General features: G+C 39.0%; 2 protein-coding genes across 2 annotated transcripts; one reads left to right on the top strand and one right to left on the bottom strand.

The window, feature by feature from the left end:
• Positions 1 to 221: 221 nt before the first annotated feature.
• Positions 222 to 12,901, bottom strand: acer2 (alkaline ceramidase 2). Its single transcript, XM_054605203.1, has 6 exons — positions 12,506 to 12,901; positions 11,962 to 12,076; positions 9,052 to 9,193; positions 8,399 to 8,536; positions 2,889 to 3,026; positions 222 to 2,752 (listed from the first exon to the last, which is right to left on the bottom strand). Exons 1-6 carry the CDS (start codon positions 12,617 to 12,619, stop codon positions 2,566 to 2,568), a joined length of 834 nt encoding a protein of 277 aa, XP_054461178.1. The 5' UTR covers positions 12,620 to 12,901; the 3' UTR covers positions 222 to 2,565.
• A 1,679-nt stretch (positions 12,902 to 14,580) lies between these two features.
• Positions 14,581 to 18,633, top strand: rps6 (ribosomal protein S6). The gene is made up of 6 exons (XM_054603887.1): positions 14,581 to 14,688; positions 15,193 to 15,324; positions 16,074 to 16,284; positions 16,893 to 17,039; positions 17,770 to 17,927; positions 18,496 to 18,633. Exons 1-6 carry the CDS (start codon positions 14,683 to 14,685, stop codon positions 18,589 to 18,591), a joined length of 750 nt encoding a protein of 249 aa, XP_054459862.1. The 5' UTR covers positions 14,581 to 14,682; the 3' UTR covers positions 18,592 to 18,633.
• Positions 18,634 to 19,587: the final 954 nt, after the last annotated feature.

Below are 19,587 nucleotides of genomic sequence, written 5' to 3'. Positions count from 1 at the left end.
TGAAAGAAATAAAATAAAGTAGATGTGGAAAAACGTTGCCCCCTGGTGGCAAAACGTTTCATCTGGGTTATCTTGAGTCTCAAAGAACAGCTCGGTTCATGTAAGAGACATAAAGCTACAAAATGTATAATTTGATGTGAGCAATATTTTTGTTTCATGTGTTAAATCAACATGATACTGTTTGTAAAATGTAAAATAAACACCAGGAATCATTTTGAGTATTGGCTTGGTTTATTGCATACAATAAAATATACTAATGTTCTAGACTATTACAAATATTTGTTTACAAAACAGGATAAATTATGAAAATAAATATTTCTGTGCAGTTTGTCTGTATTGTCAATGCAGGCAGAGAAAAAAATGAGATTTATATACACATGTTAGTCCATAAAAATGACATTGCGCATTGTAATGAGATCATAATCATACCTCATGCCAAGACAAACATCACGATGCAGAGGGCAGCATTTCACAGGCTGTCCTGTTCACACAAACTCCTTTATCCGAGGGTGATTCATACAAACAATCCACCATCGTGGATCAGATACATGATTCAATATCATCTGCAGCAAAGCTTGGCCACTACAACAACTTTGTTCACATTGTCAATACTGTCAAAGTTTCTCCTGAAGATAAATTAAAAAAAAGAAAAACTGTTTGGCAATACAAAGGTTGTAATCATGCAATATAAAAAAATCATTCACCCTTAAAATTTGGCTGCACCTCACTTAGAAAAATATAAATTGTTTTGGATTTAACAAAATACTCAAGAAACTCATTTTTTACTTTCTAAACCATGATCCTTCGTTTGATCCTACATGTGTGCACAGCATATTTTAGCTTGTTGAGTTCCCAGAAGCCTCTGCAGGAGGACAGGAGTAAAATAATATCAGTTAACACAGCTTGAGGCAGTTTCCAAGAACATTTAAAACAATGGTTTGCGGTGAAAAGCTTTGGTGAAACTTGTCTTTTAGGATTAATGTTTAGCTTTACAACACTAACACAATTCCCTTTTATATTCTACACACATCATTTCTATTAATTTTTGTCAAATAAACACGTTAGACAAAGTTAGACTAGGTTTTGCGTCAGCAGTGATAATACCTCATCTGTCCCACAACTTTTCCTGCTATAACCTAAACCTCATTTCCTTTTGTTATCCAGCACATTCATCACACTGCATTTCCCCTTTTAGAGCAAACAGCTTCAGATGCATCACACAAGGACACAGTGTACCTTCATTTGCTTCTGTAGTCCGTTATCCTGTTTGATTAAGGCTTTTTGCACAGTTTTCATAGTTTTGATTATATTTAGCACAAAGTCTAAAATACTGAGCCTAGAATAAATAACCCTGAAGAGAAGTTTAAGAGTTGAGACGTTTGGATGAAAACAAAATTCACTGTGAAAACTTCAGCATGAAAAGCTGTAGGGTGCAAGCTAAGTTTTGAGTACATAATTATCACTGCAGTGTGCATTCAGCCAAAGGCTTTGAGAACCATTATTCATTTTGTGCAAAATAAGTAATTATTTCCTTGATTAGTTAATCTTATTTCAATACATTTTGATTTCACATTCAGTTTTTTTGTTTGTTTTTACTTTGGGTTTTGGCCAATATCAAATGGTACCTATTCATTCAGTAATATACGAATGATATGCTTTTCCTAGGAAAATAACTGCATATCACATTGTTAGTTAACACAATATATACAGGAGTACATTAAACACATTTCTCATATACTAACTTGAACAATCAAAATGGCATGCTGGAACCAAAACATAGTACACTTATAACAGAAAGAAGCTTGCGTTTCTGGCGTTTTAAGTAAAAATGCCCGTCCACAAAGAGGGCAGGTCTAGCAGCCTGAATCCTTTATGTATTTAAAACACATAAGGCTTTGTGTGAAACACTTCTGTAACATCTTATAAACCAACTTGTTGATTCATTGAGCATAGTAAGATCGGCTAAGTTATATAAGATGAATAGTTAATGCATTATGCATTAATCACAGTTAATGGATCCAGTGCTTTATTGTTTCTAAATGTGCTTTCATGATGGCCAGACTGCACCTATGAGATGCTATACTTATATTTATAAAGCCAATACAATGCTTTATAATGAGGTTTTCTGAGTTACTATAAAATGTACAAAATCTTCTTTTTAAAGAAGCCAGAAATGCATAATACTAATAATTACATGATCTCATATGTGAAGCCTGAGATTATGTTTGGAACACTGTAATGGTATCTTGGCTTTGATACTATGTTGTTTGAAAAGTCCCTCTTTAAGAGTCATGTTGGACTAATTTTAACACCTTCTGTTCTTTGACAGTTTTGTTCTTTGACACATTTTGTTCTTTGACAGAGTTGCATAAACACTGCTATGTATTGAAACCTTACAGGGATGGAAAAAGAAACAGATAAATCCTCACCGTTGGCCTAAATATGCATCACCTACATCACCCAGTCACAGGAGCACAAGTGGCAGCAAAGCTGCCAAGTTGTTTGGATGCATCTTGGCGAGAAAGTGTTAAAGCGCGACCAGCAGAGCTGCAGACTCGGGTCACATTAAGTCACCTTGACAGAAGACTTCTTGTGGACACAGAGAAAGGAAATGTAGGGCACGCCGATGAAGGCCCATTTCTCGTTGGGCCAGAACATGATGACGGGTCCTCGCTCCGGGGCTTCAGTGGCAACGTCAAAGTAGGCGAAGCAAACACACCCCAAGTAGGAAGCCAGACAAATGAGGATGTGCCTGTAAAAGCAAATTTTGAATGAACCAAACTGCCTGTGAAATGACGTTCTAAATATATCAAGGTGTTGTGGCAAACACATTTTCTAAATAGTCTCCCTGTGATATAGTCCCCAAACTACACTAACTTTGAGCTTACCAAGCACAGTGCAAGTATGGAAAGTTGACAGATGACCACATCTCACAGAATATCCTGTCACTGATCCAGCAAAGCAGAGCCAGTCCCCACCAGATCCCCGAGACCAGACCCAACTTGAACACACGTGGGTTTTCACACCTGCAAAGACCAAACAGAGCACTGATAAATGTGTTTAACTGTGTAAACACGCAACACAAAGCATAGGACTTTGTAGGTGCAAACGGCTGCCTGCTACTGCTGAAAATAAGACTGGACCAAAACATTATTCTTAGTTATGGGACAGAAAACCAAAACAGTGAGCTGAAAAATGTTCAAACACTTTGAGTGGTTGAGGGGAACCAAGAACACACAGAAACATAAACCATAAGATGTCCTCCACTAGTAGTCTCAGTTGATGCAAATTGGAGAAAGGATTTTATTTTAAGTAAATTTAATTGAATTTAAATAAATCAAAAATTTCATATTTAACATATTTGTTGGATCGGGAATTGGAAAATACTTTTTTACATATTTTTTCAAGCCTGACGCTTTTTAATCCTCCCAGAGGGCAGTAATTCATACAGGATTCATACAGATTTTGTAATGATTTTGTAATGCAAAATACAAAATCTGATTCATACAGATTTTGTAATGAATTCATACAGCTTCAATTCTGTCTGTGTTGTCCACTCCATCTAGCTAGGGTGCTGCTATAGTTACAACCGAGTTCCCCATACCAGGATGTTAAATTGTAGGTTAGCACATTTATTTTTAGATAAGGAGATTATCTTCTCTTTCTTTTTGGGAGCAGACAGAAGTGTGATCCAAGTAGCAAGTATTCTGGTCTCTGCGCAAATATCTCCTAGTGGACAGACCACTGATTTACAGAGACGTATGCTAATCCGGAGTGCCACTGCTAAAACTATTCTTAGTCTTGTCCTCCTTAGACACACCAGTTACAGCCCGGCTGCTGCTGGCTGAGGCAAAGCAAAGACAGAGGCAAGGAAGCCCGACTGCACTGTGTTGATGATGCATGTTTAGTTACTGTGACTAACTCCATCACCTTCCCTTAAGACAGAGCGTTTGATGAGGTCATATCATTTTTACAAGCCTTGAATTTGAGTTACGATTGTTTGAAGGAGAGAGGAATGTTGTGGTGACACAAAGACTTTCCAAAAAGCACTACAACAAAATAAGATTTACATAAACAACAAGCAACTGAAAAATGTAAGCTCTTGTTTAAAGTGAACAAAGCAGCCATGATGTCTCTGCATCAATGGAAAGAGAAGTGAAGACAGTGTGCCATTCTAAAGCTTTGTATTGAACTTTTTTTTATCATCCTATGAAGTTGTTATTGCGACTGCAGGAACAGTTGCTTAGCATCAATTTTTGGCCAGCTGATAAATGAGTCCAACATTCACTCTGCTTTTAGCTCTTAGATTTTAGTCTCCACCATCTCCTGAGGGAAACATCTGACTCGTCCCCGAAACCAGGCGCATCGCTTTGTTCACCAGTTAGCTGCTAACCTTTTCTGTCTGTTTGGCGCTGTAGGGGTAGCATGAAGTTGGTTTATCAGACCTTTTTTTGCTTAAAAGAGCTGGCTACTGCAGATAGTTGCCACCAAAACAGTGAGAGGCTAAAATGTTTCAGAGAGCTGAGAGGCGCTGCAGAAACTGGTGGTTATTCTCTCCACGTTCATCACTACAAATTACCCAAATGTTGTCATAAAGTTGGTAAAGTGTCATTTCCGTTTAAGTATAACCATCATGAGCTACTGGTTGTGCCATATTAAGTCACGCTGAGGTGGCAAAACTTAAAATATGCTTAATTGAGGAAGGGTGCGTTGGTGTCACGGCTACTCATCAGCAACAGGATGTTCAAAAATAGATGGGCAATCATACGACTTCCCAAAGGAAATTAGGCTGATATATCGATGATATGTGGAGTTTGCATGTTCTCCCCGTGTCAGCGTGGGTTCTCTCCGGGTTCTCCGGCTTCCTCCCACAGTCCAAAGACATGCAGCTTAGGTGCATTGAAGACTCTAAATTGCCCGTAGGTGTGAGTGTGAATGGCTGTTTGTCTCTATATGTCCAGGGTGGACCCTGCCTTCGCCCATTGACAGCTGAAATCGGCTCCAGCACCCCTGCGACCCTTAACTGGATAAGCAGGTTATGGAATGGAATATTCACATGGGAGCTGTGCGTCAGAGACAGTACTAAGCCAGCTTGACGCTCTGTAACTGCCTTTACATAAATACAGTACAACTGCCATAAGTAGGTAAACACCCCTTCCTGTTAACAAACACTGACAAAATCATCTGCGCACAGCTGGATATCTGGAATACTGTGCCTATCAGCTCAAACAGAAGCTTGTAAGATTAGAAACATTACATGAAACCAGGACTTCTGCTGGGAGACGTGACCGTTAGCCAGTGTGAAGGAGAGTTTGAGTGTTGGAGGCAAAGATAAGTGAAGGAAAGGACAGTCTGTTTATCTGTGGTGGAGCACTGCTGAGAGGCCTCTGAGACTCAGTGGAAAAGAAAGGAAGATAGGCTGCATAGGATGAGTGAAACAAGGCCTGATATTTCTCAAAGACGCTGGAGGTATTCCTGCATTGGTTTTAATAATATAAAGGCTAAGCTTTTATATAAGATGTCAAACTCTGAAATGTGACGATAAATATTTTGACTTTCAAAAAAAGTCAAAACATGTTTTATAATGTCTTATATCCAAATATGGTCAAAATGATCGTCTGACCTATTGTGTTTTTTGAGCCGTCAGACTTATTTTTTAAGCGATGTCACCACATTCAAAGACAACAGCAATTAACTGTATTTGTAACAATGTTGTTTTTACAAAAAAGGAAACAATGGCCAAAACAAAATAAGATGCCAGATGTAATAAACCAGATATATGAGAGAAATCTACATTTTAAAACCTGGACAGATTAAATTGATGGCATTTAAATAGATAGTGCAGCATTTCTATCTGCTAATATGTATATATAAAGTTATATTTAATATTATTTTGTATAAACAGTAATATTTGTATCTATATTTGTTTGAACTTTGGGGCTATGGCTTTTTCAACACATGCTTTTAACACTTTATTCACAGATTATATTATTATTATCATATTCCTTTATTGATCCCCATGGGGGAAATTCGGGTGTTTCAGCATTGTTGTTTCAATCAAAAATATTAAATATCTGGTATAATACAGACTATGGATCCACCTCTTATCTTGTGGATGTGAGAATTAACTTTGACTATGACTGGCATTATTGCTCTACCACTAATATAATATTGGTAAAGGATGTCTGTACACTGGACAAGTTGTTCTTGTCCAACTGGAAGTGACTTGAACGGATGCCAACAGTCGTACTGTAAAACAAGCCAACAGCTACTAAACTGTCTGTTGTTTCTGAGGGCAAAAGGCTATCAGCGAGGCCACGGGAATTCTCTCCCACTTAGCAGAACAAAGACAAGCAGCCTTTAAAAGATGACTGGCACTTGCACTTATGTCAGGAACAACCAACAGGTTGAACAATGGATGACTTAAGGTTACAAGAGTGACGGTGGTGAGTAAAGAATGTAGGAAAAAAGGAAACAACAGAGCAACTCCACATTGCTGTGATGGAGAAAAGCAACACAAAAATGCATTAAAGAGCATGAGTGGCTTGTTTTGTGTTTCCAGGGACATTCTTTCACATCATCAGGCACTAACAACATGCCATTAAACAATGTCAGTACAAAAGGCCAGAGGTGAGATGTTAGCAGACTGCAGAAACTACATCTTAAGACTGTTTCCCTTCTGTCCCGTTAACTACTTTACATGACAGCAGCTGATCTCACTGACTAGAAAACTTTAAACCACTGATGGTTACTGTAGGTTCAAACGTAGCCGAGTTAAAGCAAGTGGAGATTTATGCATCACTAAATAACAGCAAGTTGCAGTCTTATGTATAATTCAGTTACGGAATATTTACACTAATTGCCAGGTAAAACCTCATTAAGTTGAGTCGGTGAGTGAGGAACAAGTCCTGCGCCGTCCTTGATTGTTCATGGTTTGTATTGAATTCAATGGAAGAGAACTTAGATGGAGAAAATCATGTTTGTTTTTGTTACTTTGCACCTGTCTGACATACTAGTTTCCCTTTATTTAAAAGCTTCAAATAGTCTCAGACTTTAAGCACCTCGGTATAATTATGGCCTAACACCTTTGAAAAACAGGTAAAAAGGCTCATCCATACTGTCAACTTCAAAAACCAATTGTAAACAGATTGTGCAAAGTTATAAATGCACGCTATGACCTTGTTATATTGTATTACCAGTTGGTCCCACCTGGAAAAAAAAAATACCTTCTTAGGTCCATCCACAGTTTATACGCAAGAACTCTCAAAACATAGACAGAGCCAACACTTCATACTCTGAAAACCAACGACACTCGAGCACTCAGCTGCACAATATGCACCCAAGATCTGAAACGCAAAAAGAATGCCTGTAAGTTGCTAAAATCATACAATTTGAGCATGTCGATTATTATTTTCGCACCCTGTCTACCAGTGGTGCAGTTGATGACAAACACACTTCATATTATGTACGATTATTAATAGATGGACGGGACAAGTTGGTAAGCTAATATTAGCTATTTGTTACCACTCCAACTGACTGCAGTAAGCTAAAGCACTAAAGCCAGTGTAACTTACAGAAATATATGTAGCTTAAAACTGATATTTAGAAGAAAAAAATGGAGCAAACATTACATTAGTCACACAGAGTCAGGATCCCAGTTTACCCATTCTTTCTGCTGATGCCTCACGTTTTATTGAATTTAACCTCAGTTTTTCCGTTCCACATCTTATAAAAACATAGTTCTGGTTTATTTACCCTGTTGGGAGTGCATCCAACCACACAGCAGCTTTAAGGGATTTTTTTGTTGTTTGCTAGCAGATCCAAGACCCTGACAAGGAGGCCGCTTCACGCAATACAAAGTCAATGGAGAGTAATACGTTGTTTTCCCCTCCAGTGTTCGGGGGACATATTGCGCTCTGTCTTTATTAGAGGTGTCGTCACTGTCATATAATAACAAAGCACAACCTTTTGACCTTTGATAAGTTTGTCTACCTCCTCACCCTATAACTCCTGTTTAATGTACAAAATGACCATAATTCTTGAACCTTCCCACCTGACAGAAATGTTTACCTATGTTCAGATAACATCAGGCAAACGAGAGCATCTGCTCTACCTGATGCAAGTATGTAGTACACCTATAAATAGTAAATAAGAACAGCACAGGTCCACTAAATTTGGCCGGTCAGCTTTCTCCATTAGAGATGCACACTTTTGGAAGACAATACCGAGGACTATCAGACAATGCTCCACTATTCTAAATTTAAATCATGGCTGAAACATCACCAATCATGTGTCCATGAACCACAAAGAAATAAACATATTGTATCCTATCTGATTTATTTTATGATGCAATGTTAATCTGGATCAGTTCTGCAAAAACAAAAAAACGTTTACTTACCTTTTAAGCTCAGTAATGAGGAGTACGGTGCATGGGATGCCCAGAGTCATTAGAGACAATGAGTTTACGACGGGTTTCACAAAGGCCAGCCCAGTGGTGATCCCTGACAAGATGCCGATGACCACTTTGAACCTTGACCTAAAATGAAAAGCAAAACAAGTAAGAACAACAAAAATATTCAGCAACTTTGCCCTATGAAAAGGATTGTGAAATTCAGAGAAAAAAAGCTCTTCCCAGAAAACACCATGACACACTAACATTCAGTAAACAAGAATCTCTCAGCTCCAAGAGGGACATTCTTAAGTGACAGCCTGAAGTGAAAGAGCAGCCATGATGGCTCTGTGACAATGGAAAGAGAAGTAAAGACATGTGATGCAGTTTTTACTGGTGTCAGCTATCTTGGACAGGCCTATTATTAAACTGGGAGGCATAGCAGGGGGGATACATCATGTGACAGTGAACAGAGAGCTGCACTAACGCTGAAGGTCTACCTCAAATATGAGATTAAAGTGATCTTTGCCTTGTTGTGAAACTGATTTAATATGAACACAAAATCTAATTGGAAACAACTGTGATCTCTCTTTTTATTGTAAAATATGTATGTATCAGACACCGTCCTCTGTGTGTACACAAAGTAACACCAGCCAACATACCGATCCCTCCTGAACATCCTGGGCAGGTATCTCTTGGGAAACCACATGGCGATGGCACACATAAGCACCCATAAGATGGCCAGCTCGTCCAGCATCTGACCCAGGAAGCTGAGCGTGGCGTGAAAATATGTCGATCCAATACCTGCAAGAAGATGGACATGGAAACACACAAATGTTTGTCAGAAGAGATACGTCATCTGAAGATTTATGAGCTAATCAGTGCTGGATCTCACTTTGACAAAAAGAAAAGAAAGTCAAAGAAAGATGTATGAGTTAACAGTTTGTTTCAGGAGATAAAAACTTTATTTTGTATTTTGTGCAGCTGACATCTTCCCATTTCCATTGATTAAAAAAGTACTAAAAAACTGATCCAACGTTGCAAATGTCACCTCTAAATGAGACAACTTTAAACTTTAAGAATTTACTGATAGTGAAATTAAGTGTTTTAGGCAGACAAGTGACTTCAGGGATGTCAGGGACAGGACTGAACACTGGAATAAACAATTTATTTCAGTTATTCAACTATAAAGAGCAACTTGGAAACCAGTGTTAATGTTACTGGGAGTTTTAAAACTTGGATCAGTCAATGCCTCTATGTTATCACGGCCCAACAGACCATCTATTATCAGAACAATCTGTTTTCATAACAGGAGATTCCTACAGTTCAACTCCTTATCCAAAAGGGACAGCTGCTCTCTCAGGCAGAAGTTTCTATTCATGACAACCTTTCGATGTACTCGTACAGAGAGCTGAAAGAGCTACTTTATTAATCGATTAGTTGATCTAGAGAAAACTATTTGAATAATGAATGGTTAAAAACATTTTTTCTACCAAAAGTGCCTGTATCTGGTTTCAGCTCCTCAAATGTGAATATGAGGTGGTTTATTCTGTCTTCTATGATAGTAAACTGAATATTTTCTGTGCATGACTCAGTCCAAACACAGCTGAGGCCAAAACCAGAGAGAAGCAGCTGAACGTTGTTTTCGTACTAGAACCTATAGGGTTGTCTATTTGGGTCAAAGGTCATCCCACCTACAGAGACAGTTGAAGAGTGATAAAACCATGTAACCTCCTTGTCTGCTGTGTGAGTTTTAACAGCCTCCAGAGTCCTAACAATGGATACAGTCAGAACTACTAGGCCGCATATATACAGTAAGCATCTGTGGTATGGAATAAGAAATGCATGAATGAAAAAAGCCAACTGCATTTATTTTAATCACTGGTTTGGAAGGCTGCTTTCTAACAGGGATTGATAGGAGACAGAGGACTACTCTGATACAGAAAAAAAAAAGGACTAATACTAAAGTAACACAATCTGAGAATACAAGGTTAATAGTTCAAGATCAGTTATGCAAATCCTTTTCAACAGATCCTCAGTTATCAACCAGTCACCTCTCAGGAACACTGGGAGGTCTGTCACGCCATCTTTGCTGTCAGTGCAAACAGAGTGTTTTCATAACAGCTGTACGGGAACTAGGCGCTGTAATCTCTCTCGGACTCTGCTGTTGTTTACATACAGTGGCACCATTTATGACTGAAATACTGTGTCGAAATGAAATCAAGGCAGTAGGCCTATTCAAACCAACCATGAATAAGCCGAGTCATAGTAGAGTGTTTGTCTTAGAGGGTAAAATGATTCAGGACAACCTAAAGCTATAACTAAGGACAGTGACAGAGGCCACGGCCGAGGAAACCTACATCCGAACAGTGTTGTGCTGCAGTTTAACAACGAGGGCCCCTACATTCAACTCACACATGTTGTACAATGTATACCTCATCTACTTTGTACATGTACTCACAACGTGTTTATTCTATAGCTGCAATTACAGGTTTATATTATCAAAAAATACTTTTAAAATGCCTTTTACGATATGCAGAGCCCAATTGGACACATTTGAATTGCTTATTTTGTCTGACCTGCAGTCCAAAATATTCTGTTTATCAAGCATTTTATTATTTAGATAATTCTCATTTTTGGTTTATGTTTATTTTTTTTTCTTGATTGATCACTTGATCTATAAAATGTCAGAAAATAGCAAAAATGTCGGTAATAATTTCCAAATACACTCCTTTGGAACAACTTCAAATGTCTTGTTTAGTCCAACCAACACTCTAAAACTCCAAAATACTTTTTTTTACTATGATAGAAGACAAGACAGACACTAGACCAGAGGAGCTGAAACCACTGACAGTTTGCTTAAAAAACTACTTATTTATTCATTTTCAAAATTGTTGATTTTTTTGTCAAATTTATCAATTGGCGAATTGTTTCAGAAGCAGTATATTTTTTCTTATAATTACAAACCAAAAAAATATGTCTCAATCTAGAATGCTTTGGTGTGAGTAGCTTAGTTTTGGAGATACTGTTGTTAGACCTTGTGGGAGCTCTGTTCTTTCAACTGTAGTTCCTACATGAAACTGCTCACAACCAGGTTTATGTTGAGGAACTGGGTCATAAGAGAGACATCGCATTTGAGTTTTTGCTTTGTACTTTTTGGCACTTTGAGCACAACAAGCCTGAGTGCCGTCTAATTCCTTTATATTGGAGAGAAGGCAGACACATCTACGGTTGAAAACTCCAAAACAAGGCAACTCACAACACAACACTTTAAATTGATAAAGAGCACTACAGGGAAGAAGAAACATAGGTGATTTTAATTTGGGGGTTAACAGTTAGGCCTACTTTAAGCATTATCTACAGAAGATCTAAAATAAAAAAATCAACGAAATACTTGCCTGACCCTTTACAAAATGTATATTTAATATCATATCTATGTTTTATTTAGCTGAGGGAGGTTGAAGGGTAATAAAGACGATGAAGGTCTCCCACAAGGTTGAACAGAGACATGAAAGGTTAAAAAGGTCATCATCACACAGAGTGCAGACATCAACGTCGGCCAGCCAACTTACCGACCACCACTAGTAGACTCCATATGAGGTAAATCCCACTGTTGAAATGTGTTGCATATTGGCGGAACAAGCACATTAATATGGGCGGCAAAACAAAAAACAAAATGTTGCTGATCTGAAATGATAAACAAAAAAAGGAAAAGCTATGAGCAAAAATATATATATATATATATATATCACATTTTGAACTGATCGTGTAGCTCAATGACAACATGCTGGTCAAAAGTTGATCAGTGCTCGAGCCCTGCAGGCCTTTTAACTTTAAACTTGACAGCCAGTGGAAATGAGAAAAAGGAGCATTTAAGCCCCTGATGCTGACAGTAAAACTACTTGATGCAGAAACTGAAAAGCAGCCCAAACTGTCAGCCAGTAACTTACAGCTATCTATGAGAACAACAAGCAGTGCAATACAAAGCTAAACCCAAGGCAGACCAGCTGTGCTGCAGCGTCAGATAGCTGTGACTGTAACTTACATAAAACTGGATTATGCAAAAACCACAACAAAAAAAAAAGCAAACATCGTGAGCTGACGTTAAAAACCGACCGTGTTGTAAAACTCAGCGATGCTGGGGTAGATCAGGTAGTTGCCTTCACACCAGTCCACATCGGAGCTGCCAGCCTGCAACTGGTCCCAGAAGATCAGATTGACGGTACTCATGTCTGGACTGGTTTTGTCGGATGGACCGTGCAGAGCAGACAGCACTCAGCCCACAGCAGTGCACAACAACAACAAAAAATAGCACACTTGAGGAAATTGTCTCAACCCTCGGCTCGTTGTTCACGCATTAGGTGTTGACGTCTAGAGTCCTGCCTCGATAATGTGGTAAACTACAGAAATCGTCGCTGCGCTGCATTTCTAAGCCGTCGTCCGTCCACAAAGCCCCCCTGCTCGTCGTGACTCTCTGCACTGTGCATTGACAGCTGCTCGGTCAAAGAGTATTCAAGCGCTGAGAGATGATTCACCCCCCCTGGCTGCTTCCTTCTTCGGTTGAACGTGACCGCGGCGGCCTTGAGTCCAAGCTAAGAGAGGGGCTGTGGAGAATAAAACTGGATTAAGACGTATTAAAACTGAAAATTAAAAAAAAAAACACGTTAAAAAATACTTTGTTGCATAAGAGATTTAATTATTGTTAATAACATTGATAATGGCTCTGTTCTGGTTTTCCAGTAAGTCATGACGGTATGAGAGTGAGCCAGCATGCACAATACCAGGAAGTGAAGCAGCTAATTGGAATTTAAGCAATTTGACTATTTTCAGTATGTGCTTTCAATATTTTGACGTCCCATTTTTTGTCTGGTATTGCTGGCATGCTGACTCACCGATATGACTTACTGGTATGAATCATAGCCATTATAGTCGAATATTGTTGAAATGCAAAACAAGTCTTCATTGTTAAGTTCTGAAAAATCTAGGAAGTTATTTCATCAAGGTGCTATATTAACCATACTGCATGACTCATAAAGTCTTAGGACATTTACAGGGATAAACCCCGCAGGAAATTATTTGACTGTTATTTGGACTGGAACTGCAGCACTTTCTATGATGTAAACATTGACATCAGTAAATGTATGATTGTAATTATAGCCTTTAAAAAAAAAAATGTTGAAGTACAATACTTGACTGCTTAATTGTTTGTGTAAGTAGATTTACCAGGGAATAAGAACATATTGGTATCATCATGACAGAGAAATTTAATCCTTAATACAAATTACGATTTTGGAAATAAAAACCCCATTTCCTGACCTTTCATTTATAATTCAGTGCAAGGAAGAACATGCTTAAGTCTGGTGAATCTGTGCATTATCTGAAAACCTCCCATGTATACCTCTGTTAATTGAGTTTTTGGTCTGGTTTAGCTTGTTTTTGTATTTTTTGTATCAATTTCAATATTTAGTCATCTATGCTATCCCATCTGTTGCTCTTAACTAGCTCTGTATTGTGATTTTGGATTTGCATGTCTTTTTTTGCAATGCCATCTTTGTTGTAAATTCTTGTCTTTGTCTTGTTAATAAAGATCATAAAGGGGTCTGTTTCACACTGTCAAATTAGGAACTGTGTTCAGCAGCTGCTTTTTAGCATTCTAAAGTAATCTACGATATGTATAACATCATAGATCTTAAAGAGTATTTTACTGAACTGAAATATACTCCAGCTCCTGCTTTGTTTTGAAGATGATTTGTCTAGCATACGCAGGATTCTGACTGGAGCGTGGGACGGTAACTATCTTTGAACTCATTATCTACTCTCTGGCTCCCTCTGGCCAAGGCACGCTCAGTGACTTTGTAATGTCCTGATTGAGTTTATTCCGTATACTTTCATGGCCATTATCATTAATTGATACAATTGAATAGTTAATGTTATTTATTTATTTTTGCTTTGAGTTGTAGGTAAAATACTTTTACATCACTTGTTGTTTTTTTTAACATAAAACATACCTTTTAAAAAATAAAGCTACATTAATTGACAGATTATTTACATATTCTTATATATCCTATATATATATATATATATATATATATATTCTATTTAGACAATCAGTTTATTGCAGATGTGTTGGTCTTCATTAGGTGTATAATTTGTTTAATAACCTTCAGCTTGAGCCTTGTTAGAAAACTACAGCGAGTCAGTTCTCGCGAGAACTCTTAAGGCCTATGTGAGACCTCGGAGCGGATATCCGTTCTCTTTTCCGTGGCGGACCGTTCTAGGGCCGGTTTAGCAAAATGAAGGTACAACGCTTTCCTAACTCTAAATATATATCGAAAGCTGTTTTCTCCAAAAATAATGCTGTGTGGTTGATGCCATGTTTGTGAACTTTAAAGCGGACTAGTTTAATGTAGCACTCGCGGCTCTGGCTCTCAGGATGATGTTTGATTGTGATGAGAGGCAGCGCTGACGAATCCGTCGGAACATGTCTGCCCACTGAGACAAATGTGCGGCGTCTTTCAAGTTAATGTTCCCTGCAATAAAGAGTCTTTAAACTGTTGTAGCTTACGTTATCTAGATCCGCTGTGTTACCCTGGTTGTCAGTGAATAACGTTATCCTTTAAACCGGTTGTGTAAATGATAGCATTGTCCAGAGTGCTAACGTTAGCTAGCCCACATAGAAGCTAACAGGCCTCCGAGCCACGGCGTCTAATACACCAATAACGTGACCTGCTCCACCTGCCACGAGGAACCAAAGTTACACGTACTAACAACTACATTGCAACTCTCTCCTCCTCTGTTTTCAGCTGAACATCTCATTCCCCGCTACTGGCTGCCAGAAGCTGATTGAAGTTGATGATGAGCGCAAGCTGAGAACTTTCTATGAGAAGCGTATGGCCACTGAGGTGCCTGCTGACCCTCTGGGAGATGAGTGGAAGGTAAAGTGATGTTTGACCTGATTAATGTCTTGGTGCAGAGTGTATGTGTGTGTTTAACTTGGTATAAAGATGTGTAGGTTTATTAAACCTGATGTAGGCACACCAGTAGACCCTTTCTGACTGATCTATAGTTATTAAGGGGGGACAGCGTGTTGCTAGATTAAAGGTGAGCTTCCTACCAGATACAACCAGGTCCTGGATCAGTAGATGGTTGGAGTGTAGTGCTCTCTCATTGGGTCTTGTGTACACTAGTATCAGCTACTAAAGCTGCTGCTCTTGTTCTAGCAGTATGTTCATGGCTGATTGAAATGGTGTCACTAGCTCAATTCCCTTGCATTGTCAATGCAACTACAAGGTTAACTCAGTAGCTAAGTTTAAGTCTTAATTTGGGCGAGAAACAGTCATTAGTTGCTTATGCCGAGTTCAAGAAAAGAAGAAAAGGTCAGACTACAAGGAATTGTAAAATCGACTGCAGTGACTTTTTGATACGTGGACTGAATAAGTTTGAGAACTAACCCACCAAGCCTTAAATTAATGGACAACCTGTTAACCTTCTGAGCCACAGCTTGACTTATCAAAGGGCAGTCGACTATCCAACTTAACTCAGAAATGTTACGGTTGTCAAAATAAGTTAAATTATATATTTAAGTTGGCAAGTCTTTGATCTTAATTCTTTGAGACGTTTCATACGGCGTTGCCCTAAACCGATGAGCGTACCATGTACCAACTTGTTTTCTTTACTCCTGCAGGGTTATGTGGTGCGCATCAGCGGAGGCAACGACAGGCAGGGCTTCCCCATGAAGCAGGGTGTGCTGACCCATGGTCGCGTGCGCCTGCTGCTCAGCAAGGGCCACTCCTGCTACCGTCCCCGCAGGACCGGTGAACGCAAGCGCAAGTCTGTGCGTGGTTGCATCGTTGACGCCAACCTCAGCGTTCTCAACTTGGTCATCGTCAAGAAAGGTAATATGAGCATTTTATGGAAATGATTCATTAGAAACGGCAAACTCAGCACATGCTTATTTTGAAATGTATGTTAATATCACTTCTAAATGATGTTTATGGCACACCAGTAGACCCTTTTTGATTACACTATAGTCATTAAGGGGGGACAGCGTGTTGCCAGAGTAACTGTGGAGCTGATTTACCAGATGCAACTGGTCCAGGATCCATGGATGGTTGAACTGTAATGCTCTGTCATTGTGTCTCATGTACACTAGAGTCAGAATGACACTGAACCGGTTGGTCTTTTTTTTAATAACATTATCAAATGCAGTAGTGCGTTTGTCTATTAATATCTTTGCAGTTTCCTGTTGAAGTGAGAGCTGCACTGATGTGAAACTCTCCACAAAGTCTTGATAGTCGCCCTGCTCCATTTGGTGCTTTGGGATGCAGGCAGCTGCCTCTTTTCTCAGAGGGGACTAAACTTTCTGTACCGTTTTTGCACCTTGTCTTAATTTGTCTCGTGATTTTTGAAACTTGTGCAAGTACTAATGATGTAGGAAGTGCAATTTGTGAGGGATTTAATCAAGTTGATCACTAGACTCATCTTATGATCTGGTTAATCTCAGGTGAGAAGGACATTCCCGGGCTGACCGACAGCACCGTCCCTCGCCGTCTTGGTCCCAAGAGGGCCAGCAAGATCCGCAAGCTCTTCAACCTGGCTAAGGAGGATGATGTGAGGCAGTATGTTGTGAGGAGACCTCTGACTAAAGAAGGTAAGACTGGAGCTACTGTCCCGCTGTCAGTTATCACTTAAGTCGATAAGTGCTGTTGGATCACTGAATGTAGCTTTATATTGGTTATAGATTTGTTTTCCATTGACGCTTTAAATCATAAGCCACATGATGTCTGCAAAGGTTATTGAAAAAAATGTGATTAAAAATTGAGCTTTTGTGTAGTATGCAAGGATGACTAAAATACTGATTTTAAAAAAAATACTAGCACTATGAAAGCACTGTGGGAATGTTAAACACAACTTGGTTTGAAGGGTTGTAGGTTTTGGTATTAAAGAATTGTCTGGAAATGTGGAATACTGTTGACTTAAACACTAGACATGAATGGTGGGAAAAGCTGTCAGTTAAACATTTTGACAATTATATATTGTTATGTATCAAGCTTAAGTGTTTCTTTGCCAGATAACACTTCAGGGAAAAGTTTATCGTTCTTGCTGCTTTTGTGCCTGTTAAGTGTCTTGCTGAACATTTGTTTACAAAAATTGCAGCGACAAAGACGGGGCCGTTGAAATTTCAGGCTTAAAGCCAAAATAGCTGGCAAAATCAAAAAAGTCAGACAAAGCAACATTTTAGCCAGTTAGTACTTCGCTCCTCACCTGCATCTATAAAACCAATTCAGCTGTTGAGTGAGGGTTCACTGTTGCCTAACCCTCTTTACCACCACCACTTTATTACCGTTGCCAATATTAAATGATCACGTCTCTTTTGGTAGGCAAGAAGCCCAGAACTAAGGCTCCCAGGATCCAGAGACTGGTGACGCCCCGTGTGCTGCAGCACAAGCGCCGCCGCATCTCCCTCAAGAGACAGCGCACCCTGAAGAACAAGGAGGAGGCCTCTGAGTACGCCAAGCTGCTGGCCAAGAGGATGAAGGTAATGTTTGGTCTTGGTATTTGCTTTTGACTTGACATTTTTAATTGTGCTTGCTTCACTATTATTGTGGGTTCAGGTCTTCTAAATGTTGGGGCATTTCGTTGGATTTCTATGGTTTAAACCTAAAATAAACATTTATAAGGTCAATGACCAACATTTCTGTAAGTGTGCCAGTGTTTGCTAACTGGCTAATTTCAAACTGCAGTGCAGTTCTTGCTGCAGTTTGAATGCTACCAGCAAGGTGACTCCAAAAATTTACAGCCTGACATAAAGACAGCAACAAAATTAGTATTCTTGGGAGTGCAGAGCAACAGGAACACATCAGCAAAATCCACAATGTATGAGTAAATGGCCATGGTTTTCTTAATTCCTGAAATGATTGAAAACTTACCTTCAATGTAACCCACTGCATTATTCTGTTGCCACTGGAATCAGATTCTATTAAGAATAAAACAGTGGGGAGTTGTTTGATGAGGAAGCCTGTTGGACTTTACTGGAATTAACTTCTTTGAAAATTGCTGCTTTTTGGATGTTAAAACATTTTACTCACATTTGTTCCTTCAAACAGGAGGCCAAGGAGAAGCGCCAGGAACAGATCGCCAAGAGGCGCCGCCTTTCTTCTCTGAGAGCATCCACATCCAAGTCAGAGTCCAGCCAAAAGTGAAATCACAAAGAATAAAGTCATGTTTTGCTGAAAAATTAACAAGTGTAATGTCTTTTTTCAGTACTTTAAGACCATAGAGTGTTAGACATGTCTGATTGTAGCTTTGCCAGTTGAATTATGGAAGGAAATTAAAACTGAAATGATTGACAAATCACTCTACATACGAAATTGTAAGGTACCATAAACTTATAGCTTTTGGTTGCTATTCCATGAGCCCGTATAACATCTGCCTGTATGTACAGATTACAGGGCGCCTTTTTGTCTGCCTCAACAGCTGCAAGACTTTAAAGACGAGGGAACAAAATTCTTCAATGTTAAGCTTACTTTAATAATCTGTTGCACCTCTCTGTGGCCAACAGACTTCAGCACGTATACACGTAAGGCTTTGGTTGTGGGTGAAGCTTAAGTTGTAGATCTGGGAAATGAAGAAAAACAGACCAGCTGATTGCTGCAGGTTCTGAGGCAGCACAGAGATGTTCAAGGTCAGCCAGCTGGTCTGAAGGTCCTAAACCAGACCTGGACTAATTATTTATGACCTGTTGAGAAAGAACAAAAACAGTACATATTCAACAAGATTTACAAAGATGTTTTCTTGTGATCTAAAATGACAAACTGCGTGCAATCGGTCTTTTTCAATTAAGATATTTTGATCTGTCACGGTAGGAAACGTTCAGGTGTAAATAAATGAATGACACCTGCTATGATGTAAGGGTCCTGCATTGTGCATGCTGGCTCATGGGCACGAACAGAACGGAGCTACTGTTAATGTTGTAAGTAACATGGTTTTTTTTTTTCTCCTGCTGTGAAAAAAGACCCAATATATGGCCAGCTGATTCAAAACAAAAGCAGCTGAATTGAAAAAAAGTCAAGTCAATTCAAATTCCTCTGTTTTATTACTGTCACATTATAATTGTGTAGGGGAAAAAAAAACCACACAGCCTTATGTCCTAAATATTTATGTGAAAATGTTACATATCTTCAGAAGAACTGCACCAC

Source organism: Anoplopoma fimbria, chromosome 9 (assembly GCF_027596085.1).
Source record: "Anoplopoma fimbria isolate UVic2021 breed Golden Eagle Sablefish chromosome 9, Afim_UVic_2022, whole genome shotgun sequence".
NCBI classification, from domain to species: Eukaryota; Metazoa; Chordata; class Actinopteri; order Perciformes; family Anoplopomatidae; genus Anoplopoma; species Anoplopoma fimbria.
This window is presented reverse-complemented; position numbering and strand designations above follow the sequence as displayed.